The 23,470-nt window shown below is 41.6% G+C and overlaps 1 protein-coding gene across 7 annotated transcripts; it reads right to left on the bottom strand.

The window, feature by feature from the left end:
• Nucleotides 1-8,368: 8,368 nt before the first annotated feature.
• LOC147890163 (Amino acid dehydrogenase family protein) lies at nt 8,369-23,083 on the bottom strand. 7 transcript variants are annotated; one of them, XM_087390429.1, is made up of 15 exons: nt 21,610-23,078; nt 20,104-20,233; nt 19,620-19,821; nt 18,731-18,817; nt 18,513-18,572; nt 18,313-18,399; nt 11,425-11,496; nt 11,243-11,298; nt 10,952-11,037; nt 10,623-10,713; nt 10,345-10,502; nt 10,151-10,242; nt 9,990-10,076; nt 9,450-9,523; nt 8,369-8,971 (listed from the first exon to the last, which is right to left on the bottom strand). In XM_087390429.1, the coding sequence occupies exons 1-15, from the start codon at nt 22,166-22,168 to the stop codon at nt 8,896-8,898; spliced, it is 1,917 nt and encodes a 638-aa protein (XP_087246555.1). In that variant the 5' UTR covers nt 22,169-23,078; the 3' UTR covers nt 8,369-8,895. The 7 variants fall into 7 exon arrangements, with proteins under 7 accessions (XP_087246555.1, XP_087246554.1, XP_087246556.1 ...); XM_087390428.1 differs by having other exon boundaries at nt 21,598-23,056; XM_087390430.1 differs by having other exon boundaries at nt 11,243-11,496; nt 21,598-21,724; nt 21,817-22,007.
• Nucleotides 23,084-23,470: the final 387 nt, after the last annotated feature.

Here is a 23,470-nt window from a genome sequence, read left to right as displayed (position 1 = left end):
TATAGCTTGAAGATCCACCGATACTAGCATAGAATAGAGTCAAAAGAGAAAGAGTTGGGCCGCATGCTTGCCATACCTTATATCATGTGGCCTAAAAAAAGGATATTTCTCATATGCTATGCAACTTAAAGAGCTCATGCATTTTGGTTCATATGGATTTCTATAAATGATTTCTTTTTTAACATATGGATACTAATCCTATAGCTAATCTTCTTGCTTTGTTCCTCAAGAAAAAGATAGGTCAAAGAATCTCTTCTCAAAAATCAAAAGAGAATGAAGTATATTCTTTAAAAGCACCATGACTTGCCCATGATATTGATGCATTGTTTAGAGGGTGGACAACCTCTTTGATGGATCTATGATTCTATGTTTAGCTTGAGAAACTTATAGTTTTTCAATGTAAAGTCCTCTATGTACTAGTATTACAATAGAGAGAATATCAAAGTTGTATATATTTCTCAAGTCCTAATATCCCAAAAAATGAAAGTTTCACACTCCTTTGACCAAACTACTTAAAGGGGTGAAAAGACTCTTCATTTGGTACACACTTCTATGTTAGAAACATTTAAAATTTACTCATTTGTTGGCTCCAATGCATATCTTTAAGAACCTAAGTGAATCATTATGAAAACATATGACTAGCAAGAAGGACAAACTGAAGTCTAGATGGAACCTTCAAGATTCATATATGAAGAGGAATTTATGGGTCGCAGAAGGGATGATATTGAAAGAGATAACCAAGAGCTCCATGAACTCTAACAACTTGGGCTAAGCAATGTAAAAGAAATGATCAAATGCCTTGAAAAAAGAGGGAAACCTAAGTGGTCTAAAATCTCTTAATGTTGTAGATATGTATATTTGGTTCATCATTTTCTCTTTATGTTTGAGTAAAGGAATCTTCAAAATATTACAATTTATGGAAATGTCAACATTGTAGGATCTATTATTTTTAGCACTATGGACATATGCTCAACACTTCAGAATTTAATAAGATACAAAATAGCACAACTATATTTCAAACTAGAATTGAGCAAGCAATAGAGATGTGAATATCATCAATGAAGATGAATGTTGAGTTGGTAGGATACAATGAATCATCCAAATGGACTATAGAAATTCCAACAATCATTTTTTATGTAGTGTAGTTTTTTTAGTATTTTTTAATGTACAATGGTTTTTTAAAGTTTATAAAGGAGATTGTGTGGCTATGGACATGATACTAGTAGCTTTTACCATATGGAGTTGTGAGATAGTAGGTAATTTGCATTCTACACTATTTGTTACATGTTTATTGGGAAATTTGAGTTTCTAACTCATTTGAGAACAATGAGTAATGTACATTTTTGTTCACTCCACTTTGCATGGACATGTATTTTTCCATCATGATTGTTTGATCCTATTTGGTGGCATGTCATACACATGGGCCCCTATGCAAGATCTACCTTTGAAAATAATGAAATTGAAAACATGGAATGCCCATCAAAATATAAAATACATGGTCTTGATGATGACCCCATTAATATAAAACAATGTGGACATGTACAGTAGGAAGGAAATGACATGGTGAGGAATCCACAAAATTGTGTAGACAAGGTCTTCTAACGACTCATGGGAAAGAGTTTGCCTTGGATACAAATGAATAGGTCCCCCCAAGTGAAAAGGTTGACCCAATATAGTAGTGAAGATATAGTAAAAGTTGTATTAAATCAATGCATAATTGTACTACAATTCTTTGTTATCCACAAAGTTGTTTGTCTAAGCATCTTACATCCTCTCTAAATACTTATGAACTGTAAATGTCACATAACATCATCAAGAAAGTGTTATTTCATTGCTTTAAAAATGACACCATTGCAACCTATAGAAAATCACTCCTCTAATTGAAAATACTATGTCATAAGGCAACACGAAAAACTACGTTGCCGAGCAATATAAATGAAAGAATATATTATTCATTCCATCAGATTTTCCACACGATTATTAGGTAGCTATCCTAACCAACATTATTAAGCAAAACTAAAATTTTCCCTAACTTTAAAGGTATCTACGTGCATAAGTAACGTGAGATCAAGAATTGACACACAAGTAGCATACCATATATAAATTACTTTCTCTACATGGATGTCACTTAAATAGCTTCATGGATGTCACTTTAATACGTTTCTCAATATCCTAAATGATGCTAATTTTGTCCATTTTTAAAAAAATTATTTTTTACATATGTTGACATAGGCTATAAAAGGAAGCCATATCAAAAGACAAGGGACACGTCCATGCATATGAGTCACCCAATCCTAACATACAATATTGAGCTTTGTTTTTTGTGGAATGGCGCCAAGGGTTGTCCCACCCAATTGAAGATATTTAACTACTATATGCTCACATGCAATCTACCTCCCCCACCTTATCCATGTGGGAGGCTTCTTTGTTGATATAGACATTGACTATAAAAGGAAGACATGGAAAGAGGGAGGGGACATTCCTCTCCCATTAGCCCTCCTTGTTTTATTTCCTTGTTAATAGATGCCCCTTTCTCTCCACCATGATCTCTCCTCCCCTCCCTCACACTCTCTCTCTTCCCTTCCATTTCCCTTTTCTCTTATGCAATACTTTCACTTTCTCCATCTTTTCTCTTGTGCAATACTCTCACTTTCCCCACCTCTTTCTTCCATTTAGCCTCTCCCTACATTTATATGCTCTAGACTTCAATCATCGGGGTCCATGGAACAATGGATATTCATACTATCCATGCTCTCATCTCCATATTTGCCTCTAGCATAATTATAACTTCAAATATGAAGGGCATGATCCACATTGCTAATTTTTAAGCCATGGATTCTAGCTCAAGATTTTAATGTGAGTCCCCCTTTTATATTTTAATGTAAGTCCCCCTTTTAGCATCACTTTCTTGATAATCATCAAGTTTACATCCAAAGTAGATATTCTCACAGGAAACATCATGTACATGATGATACTTCTCTTATCTAGATGACATACGGGTTCCCAAGTCAATGATGAATTCGATCTCCTCACCGAAACCCTCACACACATGATGGTACTTTACTTCTCTCCTTTGGATATATGGGAGTTCCTAAGTGAGTGATCGATTCTCTCTCCTCGCAAGACCTGTCACGTACATGATGGTACTGCTCTCGTTTAGATGATATGGAAGTTCCCAAGTGAGTGATGGATTCTTGCTCCTTTGCAACCTTTCACTCATTTGTAATAATGGGGAGAAGACCTCTAGGGGACTTGTATTTGCTTCAATAATTCCCTCCTTAAGTGGAAATTGCAACTCATGCATATTCTCCCATGTTCAATATGAACAATTGTTTTTCTTAAATGGCCATAATTTGCTTGGAAATTTTATTCATCCCTTCTAGCAAGGGGATTTCTTTCTTTCTATAAACTTATCTTCATGTTAGAGACTCAAGGTGGCATGGAGGAAGAATACTTCCAAGCAAAGCTGCCTAGTGATAAGATGGGCCAAAAGCATCTTTTAAGGCAATAAAGGCTCACTCCAATGATAAATACAAGCATAAGATAAGTTGACTTTTCTATCTACTTTTCATTACTTGCCACAAGTCCCTTGGCCAAAATTTGTGTTCTAGATTTGCTTTAATTGTTGCTGAAGTTATTAAAGAGGAGGTGCTTAGCTTCAAGATTTTTGAAGTTCCTGTATGTCAACATGGCCCAATACTAATAGCCTATGTTTAAAATGAATGACAATGAATCGATCCACTGCATTACTAATTTCAATATATTAAGCATTGTTGGCAAGCTTGCCCTCCAATATTGATTAGATTTACTAAGTCTCCATTAGATGTGAACTAACCATAGTGGTGTAGTTGTGGAGACTAGAACCATGATTAGAAATGTACAATATAGTTTAGTCAATGATTTCATACTATGAGATTTGTCAATTCTCACATAGAAATAATAGAATGCCACCCCAAGTCCTCAAATAAGTGTGTTTTTTCCATTTATTCAAATTCGAGAGTGAGATGTGAGCCCCCAAAATGAGGAGGATGACGAGGCAAGTGATTTATTGTGTTTGGTCTTCAAAGCAAAGCCAATGTACAAAGGGGTAATTCGGCATTAAGATGGAAGATGAATGATGAACTTTAGACTGTGTTCCAAAAGGGCAAGAGTCGCAGGTTGGATTCAGATGATTGGATAAACCTACAGGGATGGGGCTAGAAGGCAAGGCTCCTAGCTCGGATTCAGATGATAGGTAAACCTAAAGGTGTCTGAGGTGGAAGGCGAGAGTCCTAGGTCAAACCTAAAAGACAAGTAACCTTGCCAACAACCGAGTTCACAAATCATAGCATTTATTCAAGGGTTGATTCTAATGACTGGAAATCTGGAGGAATTTGTCTATGATTGTTGTTTGAGGGATGTGTCAAGCTCTTCTACTAAATTCCGCAGTTCTTGGGGCAGACAGTATCCCATTTTGGAGCTAAGGCTTGCACCTATCAACGGGCGGACATGTAGCCTGGAATAGCACACTTATTGGAGCGGAATGTAGGCATTGACAGAGGAGCAAAATCATGATTTATAGCAACTTTACCCTGGAGCTTAAAGTCCGGTCTGGAGTAAAACCTGGAGCAACAAATCGCATTTGGTGCAGCTTGCTTCTGGAGAGAATCGCAAATGAGCAGCTGAAACCTGGAACGAAGAATTCGAAATGAAGCAACCGGTTGAGCAAGTCCTGGAGGGGATGAGGGAGGGAGCGAGTTGAGAAGGAGGTAGAAAAGCTAAAGGGCTAAAAGGGTGAGGGTGAGGGGAGGGAGGACTCACGACCGGGAGCAAGCTGTAGGACACACGTCAGAATTTGAAGACAGTTTCTTGCTCAAATCTGCAAATTCTAGCAATCAACGTCGCAATTGCATCAATTTTTGCATAAATTTTGCTCGTGAGGAGACTATAGAATTCTGCATAGAAAATGCAACTTACAATTCGCACATGAAATGTGAACAATTGGGATTGTTGTGGATGCATTTACACGCTTAAATATGTGGATAATGTATTGCTATGCAAAAAATTGCGCAAAAAACAATTGAAATCACCAAATTTGGTTAACTCAAGTTGCATGCCACGCAAAAATAGAAAGTATTGCTATGTATCACAATTATCTACATTCTAGACGGTTTTATAGATGATAGTAAAATGCAATTTTAAGGGTGCATGAAATTGTAAAATTCGAACATTATGCATTTGTAAAATTAATGCCAAAATTTGGAGCTTTTGCTCTTTCGCAATAAATTGCATTTGAATCTCAATGTGACATTGCCCCTTTGAGGTATGACAAGGTTTGTACTCTTGTTTGGGGACGTAAGTGCAAATTCATCAAGCATTGCTCAAATGGTATCAAATATATCATCTGTGATAGATCAGACTATAGGTCTTACCAAGCAGCTTCCAATTACATCACATGGGAAGATGTTGGTCAAAAACTATCTTCTTGCATTTGATATATGAGGGGATAGAGGATAATGGAAAAAGGGCCAAAGGCACATTGTTTCACAGAATGCGAATTGTACAATTGCTTCAGGGGCTTGAAGGTTTGGCAAGAGGACCTTTATGCAACAAAGAATACTACTAGAATTTCAGCCTTGAAAAATACGATTTATACCATGAGGTAGAGTGAAACAGCGATTATAGCTCTAAGCTAGAAGATTCAAAATAAACTTACACAACTATGAGAATTGGAACATGCAGACTTGGTACATATAATTTAAAATGGGCTGAATGTTACAATAGATGCGTCACGTCTGGCAGCAGGGGAACAACTCCCTCAGTTTGAAGATTTAATTGGTCAGAAAGGACGTAGGAAGAAGAAGTCGAATACTAACCTTGAAAAGGGCAACGAAGATGGGGCTCTGTGATCACAGAAAAGTGGTGTAAAGCAAAACACAAGCCATGCTTTGATTGTGGTAAGCCAGGTCATTGGGCTTTTTAGTGCTCTTAAAGGGGGGTAAAGGCACTCATACAGGTAGAGGTAGAGGTAGAGATAGAGGCTGGCAGAGCCAGGGGTTATGCAGGTGATGAATCTCATGGACCACTTATAAGGATGAAAACTATTTCAGGTATGCCATGACATTACTTGCTGCATGGTCTCTGAGGGACATATTATATCCCCGTTTTCCTTCTTTTTAATGAGGTGAATTCACAGTTTCTTATAGTCTTGATTCATGGCTAGTGAGCCTTAAATCATGACACCGAACACGGATGGTTTACTGCTACCACATGTGACTGATAAATTCAAGGTGGTATCTCAGTCCTGTTGATATAGAGGTCAGGCCTTTTGAGGTGTAACAGTGGTGCAGAGTAAAAAACTGCAGCATCTATTGATTATTGCGGACAGTGTGGCATACAGAGACAGTATACAATTGCATATAACCCTCATCAAAAGGGTGTGGAAGAAATTAAAAAAAACAGGACTATGTTGGAATGCAGGAGAGCTATGCTCAAAATTAAAATGTACTTTAGTTACTGTTGTAATACAGCCGTGTATTTGAACAGAGCACTAGTCTCAAACATGACACCTGAGGAGACTTTTACGTCGGGAAGCCAACAGTCAAGCATTTCAAGATATTTGGTTCTCTTGCATATACTCCACCTTTGTTGGTTATGCAGAGGATACAGGCTGTATGAAATGCAGTTTTAAAAACTGAGAAGCAGCAAGGATGTTTTTTACTCCCAGCCTGGAAAACAACATCAAAAGCAGCTGCCAGTAACTCTTGATTTTACAGAAGAAGATGGACAGCAAGAAGTTGAGCTTGAACAGCCCAGAGATGATGATAAAGGCAGTTCAAGCCCAGACATGATGGTAAAGGCAAAGGCAAGCATATAAAAAAGACAAACGGGTTGACAAGGATAAGCAGCAGATTGTTGAGAAGGAGCCTCCCCTTCTCACAAGAAACTTCTGTAACACCATCAGAAGGACCTCGAAGATTAAAGTTGTTCATTGAGAGACCTACAATGCACCATTTTACTTGTGCAACATGCCTTGCCCAATAAAGAGAGCATGCCTATAGGAAGAATTATATTGACCTTCTGAAAAGAGATGACCTCCATCCATATCCTTGGTTTTTGTACCCATCACATTCCGAGCCTCATCCCAGTAAATCTTCACCTTGGAGACCCCCTTTTTTAAAAAGGAAGTACAAACTTGTTCAATATTGACATCCACTTGGTGGATTTGCTAGTGGGACCTTTCAATTATTGGGCTCCTCACTACACGATCTAGGCTCCGGCTCCTACATAGATAAACATCAAAATTTTATTGTATCATTAGGGCACCTTAACTGACCATAACTTTGCTTCTTCCTTTGCAATTACAAGCTTGCTTACTTGCTTACCATGCAATGACGACCTTGGCCTTTTCTCCAATGAGTGAGTCAGAGACTCTTCCTGGGAAAAAATTATTCAAAGACAATAGGTAGATACAAATGGTTTGGGAGCACTTTCAAAATTTTATAAATTGAGACGTTGGCAGCTACCTAATTGACACTGATTGATGCTGGATGGGGGACGAGCTTTATAATTTGCATGAACCTAGCTACTTGTTTAGTGCTGAAATCAGCAATGCAAGGGTCATCCAAAGGTGGGGTTGTCCATCCAGTACAAAACCTGCACTTTCTCCCACCACACCAAATTGCTTCTCTATTAATTTATTGACGTTTCATTGCAGCACACCCCATTCCTCTCTTGGATACCACTGTGGGCATGCATCTCCCCTTAGGATACAAAGCAATACCTGCTTTGTGCACCATGCACAGCCTGCACACCTATGCACCCAATATTCAACAAACATAGAGACACACACACGATCATTACATAATACAAATTTAAACATCAGAAACCCAGTACAAAGGGCACAATAACTGGGTTGCCATTCACATTTCACCAGTGCCCAAATGACAAGGCAAGATGAGCTGCGTCGCACATACATCCAACTAGAGAATGATAAGCCCAGGCCTCCCTGAAAACACAGTACAAGAATGCAACAAGAGGGTAGAGTCAAGCTGGCAAGTGCCTTAATGTACAGAAAATACAACAGATGACGAACAAAATTGCACTAAAGCTCCATCAGAAAGTTGCTCAATTCGGGCTGTGAGGGACTGGGCTTTGCATCCAGTAGACAGAGTATGCTCCTGCAGATTTTGGTGGATGACAGTTCATACAGGGCTAAAAAGCAGTTCCAATACTCCACCTATACCTTAATGCTCCATCCAAATGCTTGTGTTAATATTGCCCCATCATGTACTACGAAGAATCTGATGCAGCACAACTCTCCAACACTGGGAGTTTAATCACAAGGTTCACAGAAAGACTCCATGGAATACGAGAATAGACAGCCAAATTGAGGTAATTTCACATATCATGATTATATCAGGCAAATCCATTTTCTCTGAATAAGAGTCAATAGCTCTATAATTATTACAGATGAGACTCTGGAAAGCTCCAGGAAACTCCAATAAAAAATGCCCTTTGACAATATTGAACAAATGTCCTTCCTTCGTACATACCCATGTTCATGATGTCTAACAATGTGTAATCTACAACTCTTAACACAATTCACCTTTGTGAAGAGACAATAACTGAGAAGTAAACTATACATGTGCAAGTGGCCCCCTTACAAAGGGACAAAACTACAATTTCTTTGGTATACAGTGGTTGCCAAAACCAGAGTCTGAAAGGGACATGTAGCAAGAATAAATATAAGTTTGGATTGCCCAGTTGAGTAGGGTCTTTCTTTGATTGACATTGTGAATCACCCGCAATGGCATCTTGAAAGCAGCTGCATAGTGACAACACTGGACTCTAGACTGTAGAAGACATCTTTCAGTACCCTGTACGTGCTTCATGCTTCCTCATATTTTGCATTCATCACACAACACCTTGTTCAAGCATTGCCTGAGCAACCTGTAAAAACCCAGCAATGTTTGCACCATGCACTAAGGCCCTGCCCAGAAAGGTGGGAAGTCAGCCAGGGTTCAAAAGACTAAGATTGGACTAGATAGATAACATGAATAAGCCAATTAAAAGAAGCTATTTGAACCAAACAAAGTAAAACAAGCTATTTCAACTTAGTCCACACTGGAACAAAGACATCCACAAACACAACCATGTTTAAGCTGTTCGAACCACAAACTGGGATTCAAAATACTATATTTTCCACAGTAACATCTGAAAGCGCAAGCCTGAAGCAATGGTTTTGCATATAGAAAGAACTTTCAAAGGAGGTTGCGACAGAGAGATATCTACAAAAGAGTCCCACTTTATTCCAATTCAAGTGGCAAAAAAAAAATTGAAATATGATTTGGGATAAGGCAAAGACTGAACAGGTCAAGACGTGGAAAATTTTTAGGTAAGAACCCCTCAAAAGAGAGCACGAATCTTTAAGAAAGAGGTAACTGTGATTGCCAGTAGCAGCCACATACTCTGAATTTGTTCTTAGGATACCATACTCGTATCCTGCTTTGATACACTTTTGATAGATCTCCCTCATAAATTCCTGCCATCAAAACAAACTATTACTTTAAAGAGAATTGTGGCCATCAACTTTTTCCAGTGATGAGATGCATATTTTCTTCCAAATCCAGTAACATTTGTATCCAATCATAACCATCTTCTCTAGATTCTACATTTCTTGGACCACATTGTGCAAGAAAGTGGGAAAAGCAATGTGCTGTTCCAAAAAGAACTAACAGTCAAGCAGCCAAACTAGCCCCTCTTTACTAAACATTTGAAGTCCGTAGAGCATGCAAATGGCAGCTGCAAAGAAATATAAGCAAAATGCCTTTATCCCAGCGGCAGGCACTTCAAAAACTTTCTCAAATATAGTAATGCAGCAATAAAAAGCACAACAAATCTTGGACACCTGAAAATCATAGGATAAACCTCGACAACCTTACCAAAAGAATTTAGCACTTAAAAAAACAGGACATATGCAATTAGAATAGCATAACACAAACGTATACCTGCAATCGAGTGTCAAACTCTTCCATGGAGAACTGCATTTGTATTTCATTTAGACTGTGTGTTGCCTCGAGAGCTGCAACGGCTACCTAATTCACATAGAGAAGTTAGCCATAGGAGAAGGCACTCCAAAATATGTGATTAAAATTCAGATAAAACTTACCCCTCCAGCACTGGCAGCTTTACTTGGTGCCACAAAAACACCTGATTTCCTGAGAACATCAACTGCCTCAGATGTGCATGGCATAATTGAACCTGCATTGAAGAACAGAGGTTGATCATTAAAGATAAACTAAGAAACTCACAAAACCTTTGCCCAGATGAAACTGTTACTTCGATGCTATCCTTTGTACTTGCCTTCTACTAGAAACCGACATCCTGCAGTTACCAGTGCTATGGCATCAGAATGATTAAGCTCGTTCTGTGATGCACAAGGGAAAGCCACCTCACACCTTTCAGCCCATGGTTTGGCTTCATCACAGTATTTAGCCCGAGGATAAGTTTTTACATACTCTCTGCCAGTAAATAGAACTTTATGAAACATAGGACAAAAAAACCACTGAGAAAATATAATTGCAATTGACAAATATGGTGTCATTAAATACAATTTAAAAAATCAAATTTGAAAGCTTGACCTTAAGCTTGTCTGTTGCATTTTCATTTGCCTAATATAACGCAATTTCACATCATCAAAGCCTTCCTCATCATATAGATATCCTCTAGTATCTGCCAGAAGCAAAAGCATATGAAACTCAAATTAAACTCCAGGCCCCTTAGGCTCTTCATCAAAATGGCACCTGAGAAACAGATAACAAGCATCATTCACAAATGCATGTGTGCATGCGCCCGTGCAGACACACATGCATGCATGGTAAAAAACGAAGCATCCAGTAAGCTTATGAGCTCAACTCATCTTGATGCACCTTCTAGACTCCTGCATCTATCTGAGCATTTAAAGACTCACCTGAAATGGTCACTGGTATAGATCCCACAGCAATGAGCTTTTCCACAACATGCAAAGCAACCTTTCCAGATCCACTAACAACACACCTGAAAGTGTGTGCAAATAACATTTTTATTAACACCAGGAGAGAAAATTAAAGCTAAGGATCTCCTCCCTCCGGTTCCATGGGTACCTAAATCTGTCAAACTTAAAGCCTCCGCCACTCAAATAAAGACTTCTACCTACTCTACCTACGTGGGAGTTACAGCTCTTCATTCCACTTCAGGATTTGGTGTCAGAGAGATGATAGACCTCAGGCCTCTCAGATCCTTGTTAAAGTCTGCCAGCATAATTTTAGCAAAGTGCACCTGCAAATTCCCAACAACCAGTTCAGAGAACGATTTTGATTCCATGCGATGTATATAAAAAATTGCAATAAAACTACACAAATTCCAAAACTCAACAAAAGGATTGTCCAAGGAACCAGAATCTACCAAGCCATATCCTGTCGCTTCAGTACGTAAACTGGAGCCTGACCAGTAATTTTTTGGACCTGAAAAAACGCCCTGCCAAATAATACAAGTATCCAACCCTTAGTTTCAAGACAACTCCAGGCATTCTCTACTGAAAGAGAAACTACCTTAAGCCACAGTTTAAAGTTGGACTTCGTGTTGATTTTAACAGTAACCTCTCACACATCAACTCAAAGAAGGGCTCATTTTTTAAAAATCATTTTTCCCATCATTGATGTGGTAATGATTCGCACACAACTTTATTGATCTAGATTTATTGTCAAATTTTAAGATTAAAAACCGTCTTTAAATTTAGAATTCAATAAAATAACAAGACTATGCACATGATAAGCATACCCTGCAATAACAAACAGGCTGGAGTTACTGTATCAGGATTTTCTTACATTCCTCTTCACATTCTTATCTATCAGTTCAAATCTGTTACAGATCCCCCCCCCCCCCCAAAAAAAGGAAAAAAGAACCTTATATCATGAATAAGGGGTGCTGTCTACAAGGAGGATTCACATCATGGATCTCAAATGAAAATAGGGACAGTAGTCCATAATCCGCTCAAATAACTTGCTATTTGAAGGACCTGAAGAGCAACTCACAATATGAACCGAAAACTGAAACGTGGTTTTCTTTGCAAGAAAAGAGGGACATGCAAGCACACTTGGATGTCTTGAGTGACTTCTGTAAATACTAGGTATGCAGGTCAACATATTGACGACAAAGGTAATGGTAATTGGGACTCCGAACAAACAGATGGATTTCTCATTCAAAGGAGTCTCATTGGAAACACTCGCCACATACAAATACTAGGGCTGGATTTCGCAGATAAATTTCTCATTAAGTTCCCAGTCGGTTGCATGTAATCATCACGGAAACCACCCCTTCCAAGTGCATAGCCAGCTACTATCCGCCTTCTTTTAGATTACCAACTGTCTCTACTTGCTGTCGCCACAGATTCCCTTACTGTCAACGTTCTCAGGGCAGCTTGTGAATAAAACAAAGCTACCCAACAGTGCTCTCGCACTCGGTACTTCTTGCAACCGCGAAAAAACTACCCACTGTCAGCCATAGTGCGCCTCTTCACATGATCACCAACGATCACCATGTTCGCTACAGCCAGCTAACACGTGATCTTCTCTGCGCAACCAATTATGGATCTGTGCATGAGTCGTATACAGCAAGAATCACACGGGCTTGCAACAACAGCCCATGCTTTCCTCCCCACATTCTCCTCAAACGACCGCTGAAGATTGGAAACAAATAGTAAAGTGAGTCGCCTAATCTCACAATCCAAGCGTGAAACTCTCGGAAATCTTCACGCAAATGCAACCAATCCCGTCTCCTTTGCTATCATCTCACGAACACACTCATCAGATCACACGGGCAGTAACAATGCTTCCCTTCACCCTGTAAACGAGTCAGAGCTTGCCAAAAAAACCCCATTGAATTGCACCCGACTGTGTCTTATTGGGGAGGGATCTGAAGGGAGGGGGAAGGAGGATGATGACCAATGCTGATGAGAAGGAGGCTCGCTAATGCATGGGTGCTTGGGAACTATGGCCCTTCTCCTCTCCAACAGTGGAAGGGCTACTGGAGGGACAGATGCCACACCCTCCGGGGAAGATGGGCCGCCTGCTTTGGGGGCTCTTGTCCGCTTCTCTTAGGAGTGGGAGGCTGCATGCGCTCTCCTCCTGTGGTTGGCACGCTGTGTACGGCTCTTCATGGCCCATTGGCTCGGTTTCCTTTTTCTTCTTTTCCATCTTTTCTCCTAGGACTCTTGTTGTTGCCAGTAGGGCCGCTGGGTCCTATTCACGTGAGACTCCCTCACCGCCTTAGCTGCTGCTGTTCACTCGCCACACTCGGCAAGTTAGGCAATGATGTACTCGCCTGCTCACCAACCACGGCACCACCTACTCTCGCCTGTGTTGGTGAGTTCACCTGTGATGGCTTGACCCAAGGGCCACCAATCTATGACCCATCATGTGTGCAGCTCAATAATCATAGCTTTCAAATCAAGCTAAAATAGAGCAAAAGAATGATCCAGAGATGCTTTCAAAAAGAAAACGTATGCTCCAGGAAAAGTATGATCCATAAATGCTTTTAAAATGGAAAAGATGAAAAAAAAGTGGAATTCGTCGAGGTGTGGACATGCTTAATTTGTTGGATGTAGAAATTCTTGTGTATGGATTTGACTTAAAATGTTCTTGTCACTTGCACCAGAAAATAATTAATATTTTTAAAGCAAATGGTTCAACGACTCTCCCAATGAAATGGAAGAGTTTCTTCTGTCATTTTTCCAATTTAAAGAAGAGCTTGTCCTGCTGAAGGGGAGGAGGGGCCCAATCCTGACTTTGACCTCTAGTGCAGTCTATGGCTAGGTGGCTCATCTGCCTACAACGTAGACATTGTTCTGGTAAAATACTTTCTAGCCTCGATCGGAGAATTCAACCTAAGAGTCTCAAGGAGAATCACCTCCGGAAGAGACGTCGGGTCCTCTACGACCATCTTGAGCCGGAGGACACTCCAGTGCGGTACCAAAGGCCTGACTGATGGAGGGAAGGATGGCTCTATACTCCCGTGGGAGACCTAGAAATTGAAGCGTCACTGGAAAACAAGGGACATGATAGGTCAAGTCCATGCCCTCCACCGTAAAAAATAAAAACCATGGTACCAAGGGAAGTGTTATACCAAGTGGGTACCAAGGAGAATGGGACTCTACTCCACAAATGCCAATGTGGTGACGGGGGAGCTCATCTGGAGGAAGAAGACACCTCTCCCATAGATGGTGACCTCCTAGATGTGGTCCCCTTCTAGAGCCAAGCTTGCCTGAATCTAGTCACACACTTGTCTCCTCGTGGGTGTGAGGCCAACTACCCTGCCCACGACCACCCTATCTTGGAGTGACTGCACTGCCTGCTTCACTTGTTGTTTATCATCCGGAGAGAGGAGAACCTTAACGGCTGGGGGATTCAAGGGTGCTGCCATAGATCCCCTCTAGCAATCACCACCAAAGTTCTCTTAGCCTAGGACAAGCAGAAAACTGTGCATGCAGCTAGGCTGGTCACATGAAGAATTCCCTTAAGTTGCCAAGAGCCAAGCAGCTAACTTTTGGAGGGAAAATATGCATCAGACCAATCCCCAAAATATCATTTCTTGCCATTGCTTTCAAGCAGGCACGAGGGCCAAATGCACGCAAACGTCCCAAGCTTGCAAGGGGCAAATGTGCTACAACAGAGGGAAAATAGAATTCAGGTCCTACAGAGATATCTCACAGCAAACTGTGCAGGAATTGCACTCCAATCCTTCTAAACCAGAAAAGGCAACGAACTTGATGCTGCAAGTCGACCAAGGTTTGCAAAACTCCACCAATAATTGAGGCGGAATTAGACCGGATTTTTAGCTGGTCCAAATGCCCTGAAACAGGTGACTACTTGCAGCAAAAATACTCCAGAAAATGGTAGCAGAAAACAGGCTGAATATCCGACAGTGTCTAGAGTTGGCAGTGCAATTGCTCCCTGGTTGAGTGACAAAACTGCATTTCAAAGTACTTTCTCCTGGTTGTAACAACAGCAACTTCTGGCTGTTTTGTACGCATTATAAGACTGGTTTGCTTCCAAAAGCAAAGTTGTAGCTCGTTCCGAGATCTACAATTTCTCAGTTTAGCTCAGACAGCAAATCTGCAAGGATTGAAAGATATTCATGTTGCAAAATCAGTCCAAAACTTCTACAATTTCTGTCATTAGAGAGTACTACTTCCAATAGCCTTCGATGGCCTTCTTGTGATTTCTTGGTAAAGGGCATTCTGTCTTCTGGAATGAATGGGATAAATAGTGCAACTCCTGTCTACATCAAAAACGGTCTCCTCTCCACCAGGTACAACCTTAGAACATGCTCTCCTACGTTTGCAAAGACCTCTCTACTTCCGCAGTTTTCTCTGCCAACAACTGGTTTAAGGCAAAGCTCGAGTCGCTTGCATTATGTCGTGTGGCTCGATGCTCTTGCTACTATTTGCTTCTTCGCTTTGCTTCTCTCCTGTGAATTGTTCCACGCTGCTACTTTACTGCTTTGTTGCTGCACATCTGGTACATTTTCTCTCTGCTTACTTGGCTGCTAGTTGCTTGGATACTCTTTATTGCTTTAGTGTTTGCACATTGCTTATTTGCTTGTGTAGCTTTGCTGCTAGTATTCCTTCGTGCTTCTGCTAGTGCTGCTTCTTTTGGGTGGCTCTCAATCGAGTCCTTTTCTGGCACTACTACTTCACACAGGTTTTGTAGAGCACTCACACTTCACATGGATCAAGCTGCAAATTGCCACATTTAGGCGCTCTTTGCACATTTGTCAAGCAGGCTTGGACTTCTGCTTGTGCACGATGCTTCACGTAGCAACAATGCAATAAGCAAATGCCATACACAATCCAATCTGCCAATTCTAGGACTCTGAAGGTTCGCTCTGCCACTCTGTGATTCTCAAGACTGTTGTTTAGATGAAGACATGCTCTCAATGATGTCTTCCTGAGCTAAAAATCTGTAGAACTGTTTCAACAGTAGCAATGGCATCATTTCTACTCCAACTGAGTGATGGAATGGTGTGCGCCATTGCTTCAGTTGGTGGTGTCTGCCGTCTATCATTGGCTCATTGTCCATGTCTTTCATCATTGCAGATAGGTGCTATGTGCTATGTGCTTGGCATTGAATCGTCCCTGCTTGCGGCTGTAATTGCTCTGTGCTGCACTGGACTTTACCCACATCTTTAGACCTTACTAAAGAAACGGCATGGCGACCAGTAGATTCTGTTTGTGTGAGCAACAGTAAGGAGAGAGAAACCTTGAGCTCATGTTCAGCCGCATTTGCTTAGCCCTACCGCGTGCAGGAAGTGCATGTGTAGGATCTGTGTTCATGTGTTTCATAGTGTGAACTGTTTCCTGCACAAGTCTTCTCTATTATTTTTCTACAAAGTTTAACCTAGGGCTCAGGTCATAGAAATACGTCCGAGGGGGTGCTCTGTGTGTGTGTTTTAAGAAAAGGGGAAAGAAAAGGACGAAGGTGGAAAGGGGGGGGGGGGGGAGGTGTGGGTGTGGCATACATGGTTGTAAGACACGTTAACACACGACACGCTTCACACACGAGTGCCAAAATCTTAAAGATAAGACATGTCATTGTGGTTATACTAATAAATATATATTTAATATATGTAAGTGTACAACTTGCTAGCCTAGCAAGCTGCGAGATTCTAGAAGTACAATAAGCTACACTTTCACAATGCAAGAAGTAACAATGCACTTGTACAATGTTGTTAAGAGTCAAGACTCGTCACTCTAAGACTTAAAAGTTAAAGTCAAGACTCCCGCCTCAAAAGAGCTTGCAAGTTAAGAGCCACGACTCGAGCTTGCAAGTCATGACTCACATTTAAACTAACAATTGAATCTTGATATTCAAAAATCCAGTTAAACAACTTAACAAGAGCTAGAGGGCCACAGTCAAATCTCTCAAGATTCATCCTACATCAATGATAGCATGGTTAAGGCAAAGTCAAAGTTTGTTATTACACTCCACCCACCCAAAAAAAAAAAAGACAAGAATGTCTAAAGGTGTCTTAAGGTAAGACATGTGTCTTAAATGTCTTATCATAAGACAAAGTGTCTTAATTACATATCTTGGTAGTGGCTTGGAGCCTAGGCTATGAGGTTGATCATTCAATAACAATTCAATCAGGCTAAGGTAGGTATCATGTGCATGGACCGTATCTGACATGTGCTTTAGGCACACAAGACTAGGTCAAGAAGCCTAGGGAGGCTTAGGGCTAGGCATGCGATTCTCGGGTTGAGTTGCAAGGGCAAGGACCAGTTAGGGTTTCTGTTATTTTTAGCAGCACTGGGCTCAAGCCAGCCCAGAGGTTCAGTTTTCAGTCATGCAAGCAGCAAGTTTAGCTCTTCCTTGCTGGTCCTGGATCGTGTTGCGGACACGTACCAGCTTTCTAGCGTAGCCCAAGACCCAGCAGTAGATCCAGGGCCCTTAAGGCGCCCCCTGGTGGTATGGGACGCCACGCTGATAGGGATCTAGTTGGGAGATGTGCCAGAGTGCCAACAGCTCAGCATGTGGCTCGGAAGGGGCACCCTAGTCCTGGATGTCATGGTTGGGTGGTGAGCATGCCTGCATCCATCATCGTTGTCCTATGGTTGTTTCTTTGTGCTTGTTGCAGGTCCGGATTCTCAAAGGTTCAGTTTTCAGTCATGCAAGTCAGAGCAAGTTTAGCTCTTCCTTGCTGGTCTGGATCCCAGATCACATTGCAGATGCGCACCTGCTTTCTAGCATAGCCCAAGACCCAGCAATATATCCAGGGCCCTTGAGGGGCCACTTGGTGGTATGGGACACCAGGCTGGTAGGGATCTAGTTGGGAGATCTGCCAGAGTGCCAGCAGCTCAGCCTGTGGCTCAGAGGGGACATCATAGTCCTGGATGTCATGGTTGGGTGGTGAGCATGCCTGCATCCCTCATCATTATTCTACGGTTGTTGCTTTCTCAAGAGTGCTGGGTCGTGTCAGTAGGGGTCTGCCACAAAAGATATTCTGGATGCCACTTGCCTCCCGAGCTTAAGAGATAATTTTGGGGCTTTGCAGCTAGGAGGGGAGTTGCATGCCGGTCATATCTGTGGTAACAATATACAAATTAGAAGAGGCCCGAAGGTGTGACATTGACCTTTTCATTGAAAACATAAAGGTTTGCTATACGAAAAGCCAAAGAGAATAAGACTGCAAGGCTGTAGCAGAGAATAGGATTTAATGAACTACAATCAAAACCAAGCCAACGATACAAAACCATATGCATGTTAGATCAACCTTATTTCAAGACGTATTAAATACCTCATAGCGACCACTAAGACGCCGGTATTGACCAAATAGATATCCGATCTCCCTATGACCAACTCCAATATCCTCAGAAGGATAGTCCTAGAGGCAATGAAAAGAATATTATCAGCACAATTCTGCTACAGCACACAAAAAGATAGCACAAACCCCATAATGAAATGGCATATTAGATGGCCAGAATATAGTTTAAAAACCTTTGAAGGTCCAAGGTATGGATATAGCTCTTCCATGAAGCTTTGACAAAACCGCATCACCTGTGTAAATCAATTTTCAATAAACTCAACAATAACTCACCTCATCAAAGCCATACTTGCATCTAGGCAACACTACACATTACAAAAGAAGAGGAGCACACATCTGCATAATGTCTACAAAATGATGACATAATCATCCACAAAAGTTCAAAACCAACCTCATTTTCAGTTTTGCCTTTCGGATCAAAATCACTCCCACCTCCAGCACCACCTAACCCAAATGCTGCAAGAGCATTTTTTAATGTCTGGAACACAAGATATCAAAGACACCTCCAGTTTAGTAAATGCAATTGTGGCATACAAATCTCATCTAAGCACGACCCTAGTAGGAATGCAACCACTGCAAAAAAAACTCAATATAACAAAACCAAAGCACAAACTGTAGTGTCAAATTACAGGACTGACTACACTAATACCCTAGTTACCAATCAAAACAAGAAACTTGAAAAAAAATTGGGTCCCAAATACGCTTTCTGGTATTTGAAACTAGAATGTTCAGAGAACATTATATTGTCAAGATGCATGCATGCATACTTGTAACACACACATATGTGAGCATGAGGATGGAAAAAAATGTTGGGGATGCTAGAGGAGAACACCGATATATTGAGAATACAAGAATTGTGTTACAAAGAGTGACCGAAATGAGGACTATATCCTCTAGGGAAAAATGTCTTAACAGTGCCCCGAGGGTATGTTCACACCACACTAACTCATAATCTAACACAGAGGGACACGTTGCCTGCCACATCTTGAAGGTATGGAAACATATTGACAATATATATCACAAAGTTATTTTACATATTTAAATATCATATCGACTCTTCCAAAAAAGCTAAGAAAGAAGGAAACCTAGGCATTGTACATACTACAAAGTGTCAAGTTGCAAGAAATTGAAACAAGCAAATATGACGAAGTTGACATTGGAAGAAAAAAGAGGTTGAAATTCTCATGTATAATGCAAAGCAAGACACCCAAAGAATCGTGACTGCTCAGGATACACATTCATAAAATTTTGAAACATTTTGAGATCTACAGATTTCTGACCTGCTCAAAACCTAAGAATTTCATCACCCCTAGATAAACGTTAGGGTGAAAGCGGATGCCACCCCGGTACGGACCCAGAGATTGGTTAAATTGCACACGAAAACCTCGGTTGATGTGAGCCTCTCCTTTGTCATCAACCCAGGGCACTCTGAACATGATTACTCGTTCAGGTTCCAAAAACCGCTCCAGCACTTGAACATACCTGCCACAGATTCTATGATCAATTCACCTATGCCTTTTAGCTTGAATGAAAGCGCGTACCTCTCAAACCCTTTTGCGATATAGCCCAAATCAATTCCAAAGGCCTTTGGGGACATAGCATGCATTCCCAAATTTGTTCTCAAACAATATCCCAAATTGTCAAAATTTGACCCCTCCATTGTGCTGTTAGGTCTTGAAAAAGAGGATTTCCCATTCCCATTTTCTTGAGGATGCTTATGTTAACGCTCATTCCCCTTGTAACTATGAAACAAAATGAACTTACTGAGGATGTTTGGAAAGCACTGGTTCTAAAGAATGGACGACCTCCTGGACAGCTTGTACGTACTCAACTTCATGGGGATCTCTTCGCATCACCGCCTCAACAATCGACTCTGCACTTTTAGATAAGAGTGCTGTTTGATACAATCCACAGGTGCCCCGTGCCAAAGCCAACAGCAGAAAACATCTATTTAGAGAATGGATTCCAGAGTTTAAGTAGTAGTTTAAGATGGCAGAAACAATGTTCACATCAGAATTAAAATTACTTTTTAAGTCCCTGGCAGATGAAAGTTTGAATCTATCCCCGCCCGAACTTACGTGAAATCAGGGAGTGTGTCAGCAGCAAAGCCAAAACAAAAAATGAAAAAACACTGATGTCCTTTATCTACTTTTCTAAAGGGAAGCATGCTATCTTCTTTGTAAGAAGGAAGAACACTTATGGAAGTTTCCTCCCTCGCTAAGAGCTTCACTTGACACTTCATAGCAGAAAAGACCCCGACTTAATCCAACACAGAGGACAGAAAACATGTTTCTGCCTCCTGTTTACAAACAAACATGAGTCAAGTCTAGCTCAAGCCCTCCCACCACTTAAACCCTACATGTTTCAAGCAAGATCCAAGTGAGTCCTTGCAAGCCAATCATCCAAGTGAGTCATTGCAAGCCAATCATCTTGACAAGCACCACTCTCCATGACCTACACATGCATTAACTTACCTCATTTCATTCCAAAGATGGTCAATGGCTGTTCTAACAAAATCCAAAGACTTAACTTCAATAAAGCAAAACGCAAGTGAGACAATAAGTAGCATGAGCTCAAACAGACGGACAACAGTGTTAATTCAGTAAAGTTCTGAGTTATGACAACTACATCCAATCACGTTTACTTTCGATTAATCCTCTGACACTGATCGACGGATGCCCAAAGGCCAGCATGGAAGAGCAAAGGATCTATTTGAAGGAATGTCTGACTCAAATCTGACTTGAAATGATTTCCTGCCTCGATTTATTAGCGTCTAATTATAACCAACCCATTGATGATGGCGTGTTATAATTCCCTGCTTGCAGTGGATCATGATTCTAGTGTAAATAAATATATATCTTCATAAGTTCTAGAACACATCCACGCTCGTGTAGGGCAGACTGTGCCATAACCAAGTCTAGCATTCAAGAATGAAAGGCGTGATCCTCACGTTTGCACTATTTATACTGAGTTTCATGTAGAGAGCTAATCTAGGTATACTAAGTTTGATCCTCACTGGTTGTACTAAGTTGGAAGTTGATACTGAGTTTCATGTTGCAGTAGAGAGCTAAGCTAGTCTACGAATTCATGCTGAAAAGAAACAGTGGATGAGTAAAAGCACCGCAGCAGATTGAAAATGTTCTTAATTACCGCAGATGGAATGGATATGATTGAAACTCAACATCGGACAGTGAGAACCGGTCGGAGGAGAGGATGATCCATGTTTGCGGAGGGCTCAAGAGGGTAGAAATTTGATACCTTGACGCTCACCTTTGATGTACACGGGCCTTTCAACGCAAGAGAGGCCCTTATCTTTGGACGCCAACTGCAATCGCAGGGCCTCTTTGTGCAGTAACGAATTGTTATGCTCTTCCAAAGCGCTCATCTGCATGTTCCGGCTCCCTTCGTTGCCGTAAGGATTTCTCCGGTGCTTTCTGCCGAAATCCTTGCAAACAGAACAGAAAATCCGATGGGTACCTTCGTGAACAGCCACAAACGCCCATTTGTACGTATCAGCCCATTCATCCCTCCACTTCTTGACGACCTTCTTCTTCTTCCTCGGTTGCTGCCCGAGCTTCCCCATCTCGTCCGGATGCCCCGCCATCAGGAGCTGCTTCTGCTCATCCGAATCGTCTGCATGATCGTGATGCACTCCCACCAAGGCCTGCGCAGAGTGAGCGAAGCTCGGCTCGTCGTCGCCGGGACCCATTTCGAGGTCGATTTCCTCGCTCATCTCTCGGTCTGCCGCCATGGTATTCGGCACCACCACCAGGGGGTGGTGGCCGCGGCCCTGGCGCAGCAGATTCATTTCCTCCAGCGAGGCGTTCATGTCGGAAAGGAAGAGAGACGGAGCTACGAGGGTGCAACCAAGGTCATGGACTGAGGCTTGGGGAGAAGGCAGGGCAGGGGCGCTCCTCTTGGTCGTCGTCCTCGTCTTCTTCGGCTTCTTCTTCTTCGTCGTCGTCGATCATCCAAATCCGAAGAATCGCCCGCCCTACTTTCGGCGATGGAGATCCCTGTTCTCGCTATGAAAAATCGCAACAGTGATCGATGTCGATTTCAAAGCAAAAACATCGATTTCAAGACAGCAACAGAGAGAGACAGAGAGAGCTCGCGAGAGGAGTGTGTGCGGAGATATCGTGCCATGCCATTTATATCATCCTCCACCACTCACTCACTCGCTACGAAGAAGCTACACAGCAGCCCTTTTCCTGTGCTCCACCCACCTCCATGTCCTCTCTCCTCTCCTCCTGCACCTTCCCATCGCCACTCCCTTCCTTCCCCACCTCCCCTGATGCCCCAACAGCGCACAATTTTTGCAAACAAAAGTTGGCCTGCTTCAGACCCCACACCATCTCCTTCCTCCCGGCATGCCCGTCGTGCCTGCCTGGCTTACTGCGGACAAACGATTTTCGCTGCTCTTGCTCTCTCTAAACATGGGATCCTGCCTTGCTCAACTTTTTCCTCCTGCAGGATGCCTCAGATTCACCGAGATTTACCGATTCTTAAATTGGATTTAGCCGCATTCCCAGACTTTCTTTCCCAATCTTCCCCGCTTTTTCTACTCAGATCCACCAAGATTTACCGGCTCCCTTCAGAGTTCCACACTTTCTTCCCAATCCCCTCTGATTTTCCAGCTTTTTCTATCAGCATCAGGAGTCAGGTCTGTACTGCAAAAGGCGGAAAGATGACACTTTCTCAAGATTTTCGAGCGATATCGCCAGAGATTTTGAAAATGGGTCGGGGCCCTACAACTGGGTGGAAAATCTTTCGCTAATTTTAGGGAAGGAACAACCGTCCAATCTTGTAAGAATCAACCATCCAGAAGCAAAAAACAACAACTGATAATGAACACCAGTGATATGGTTTTCAATTTCGATAGCAAAAACAACAACTGATATGAACATCAGAAGCAAAAAACAAACTACTGATGCTTCGGATTAAATGGCAAAAAACAACAACTGATGCTTCTGATTAAAGAGCTATGAATCTTAGATCTAATCTCTTTTTCCAACTCGAAGAGAATCAATGAATGATAGCAGAACATTCGAACAAGATTACAGCCAAGATTCACCATGTACATTTTGTCACACGTGACATCATGTGATCTTAAGAGCATTGTTATTTGGTC

Source organism: Dipteris shenzhenensis, chromosome 19 (genome assembly GCF_047967505.1).
Source record: "Dipteris shenzhenensis isolate YYH24624 ecotype China chromosome 19, Dip_SZ_1.0, whole genome shotgun sequence".
NCBI lineage: Eukaryota > Viridiplantae > Streptophyta > Polypodiopsida > Gleicheniales > Dipteridaceae > Dipteris > Dipteris shenzhenensis.
Note: the sequence above shows the minus strand (reverse complement) of the source record. Positions and strands in the feature narration are given on the sequence as shown.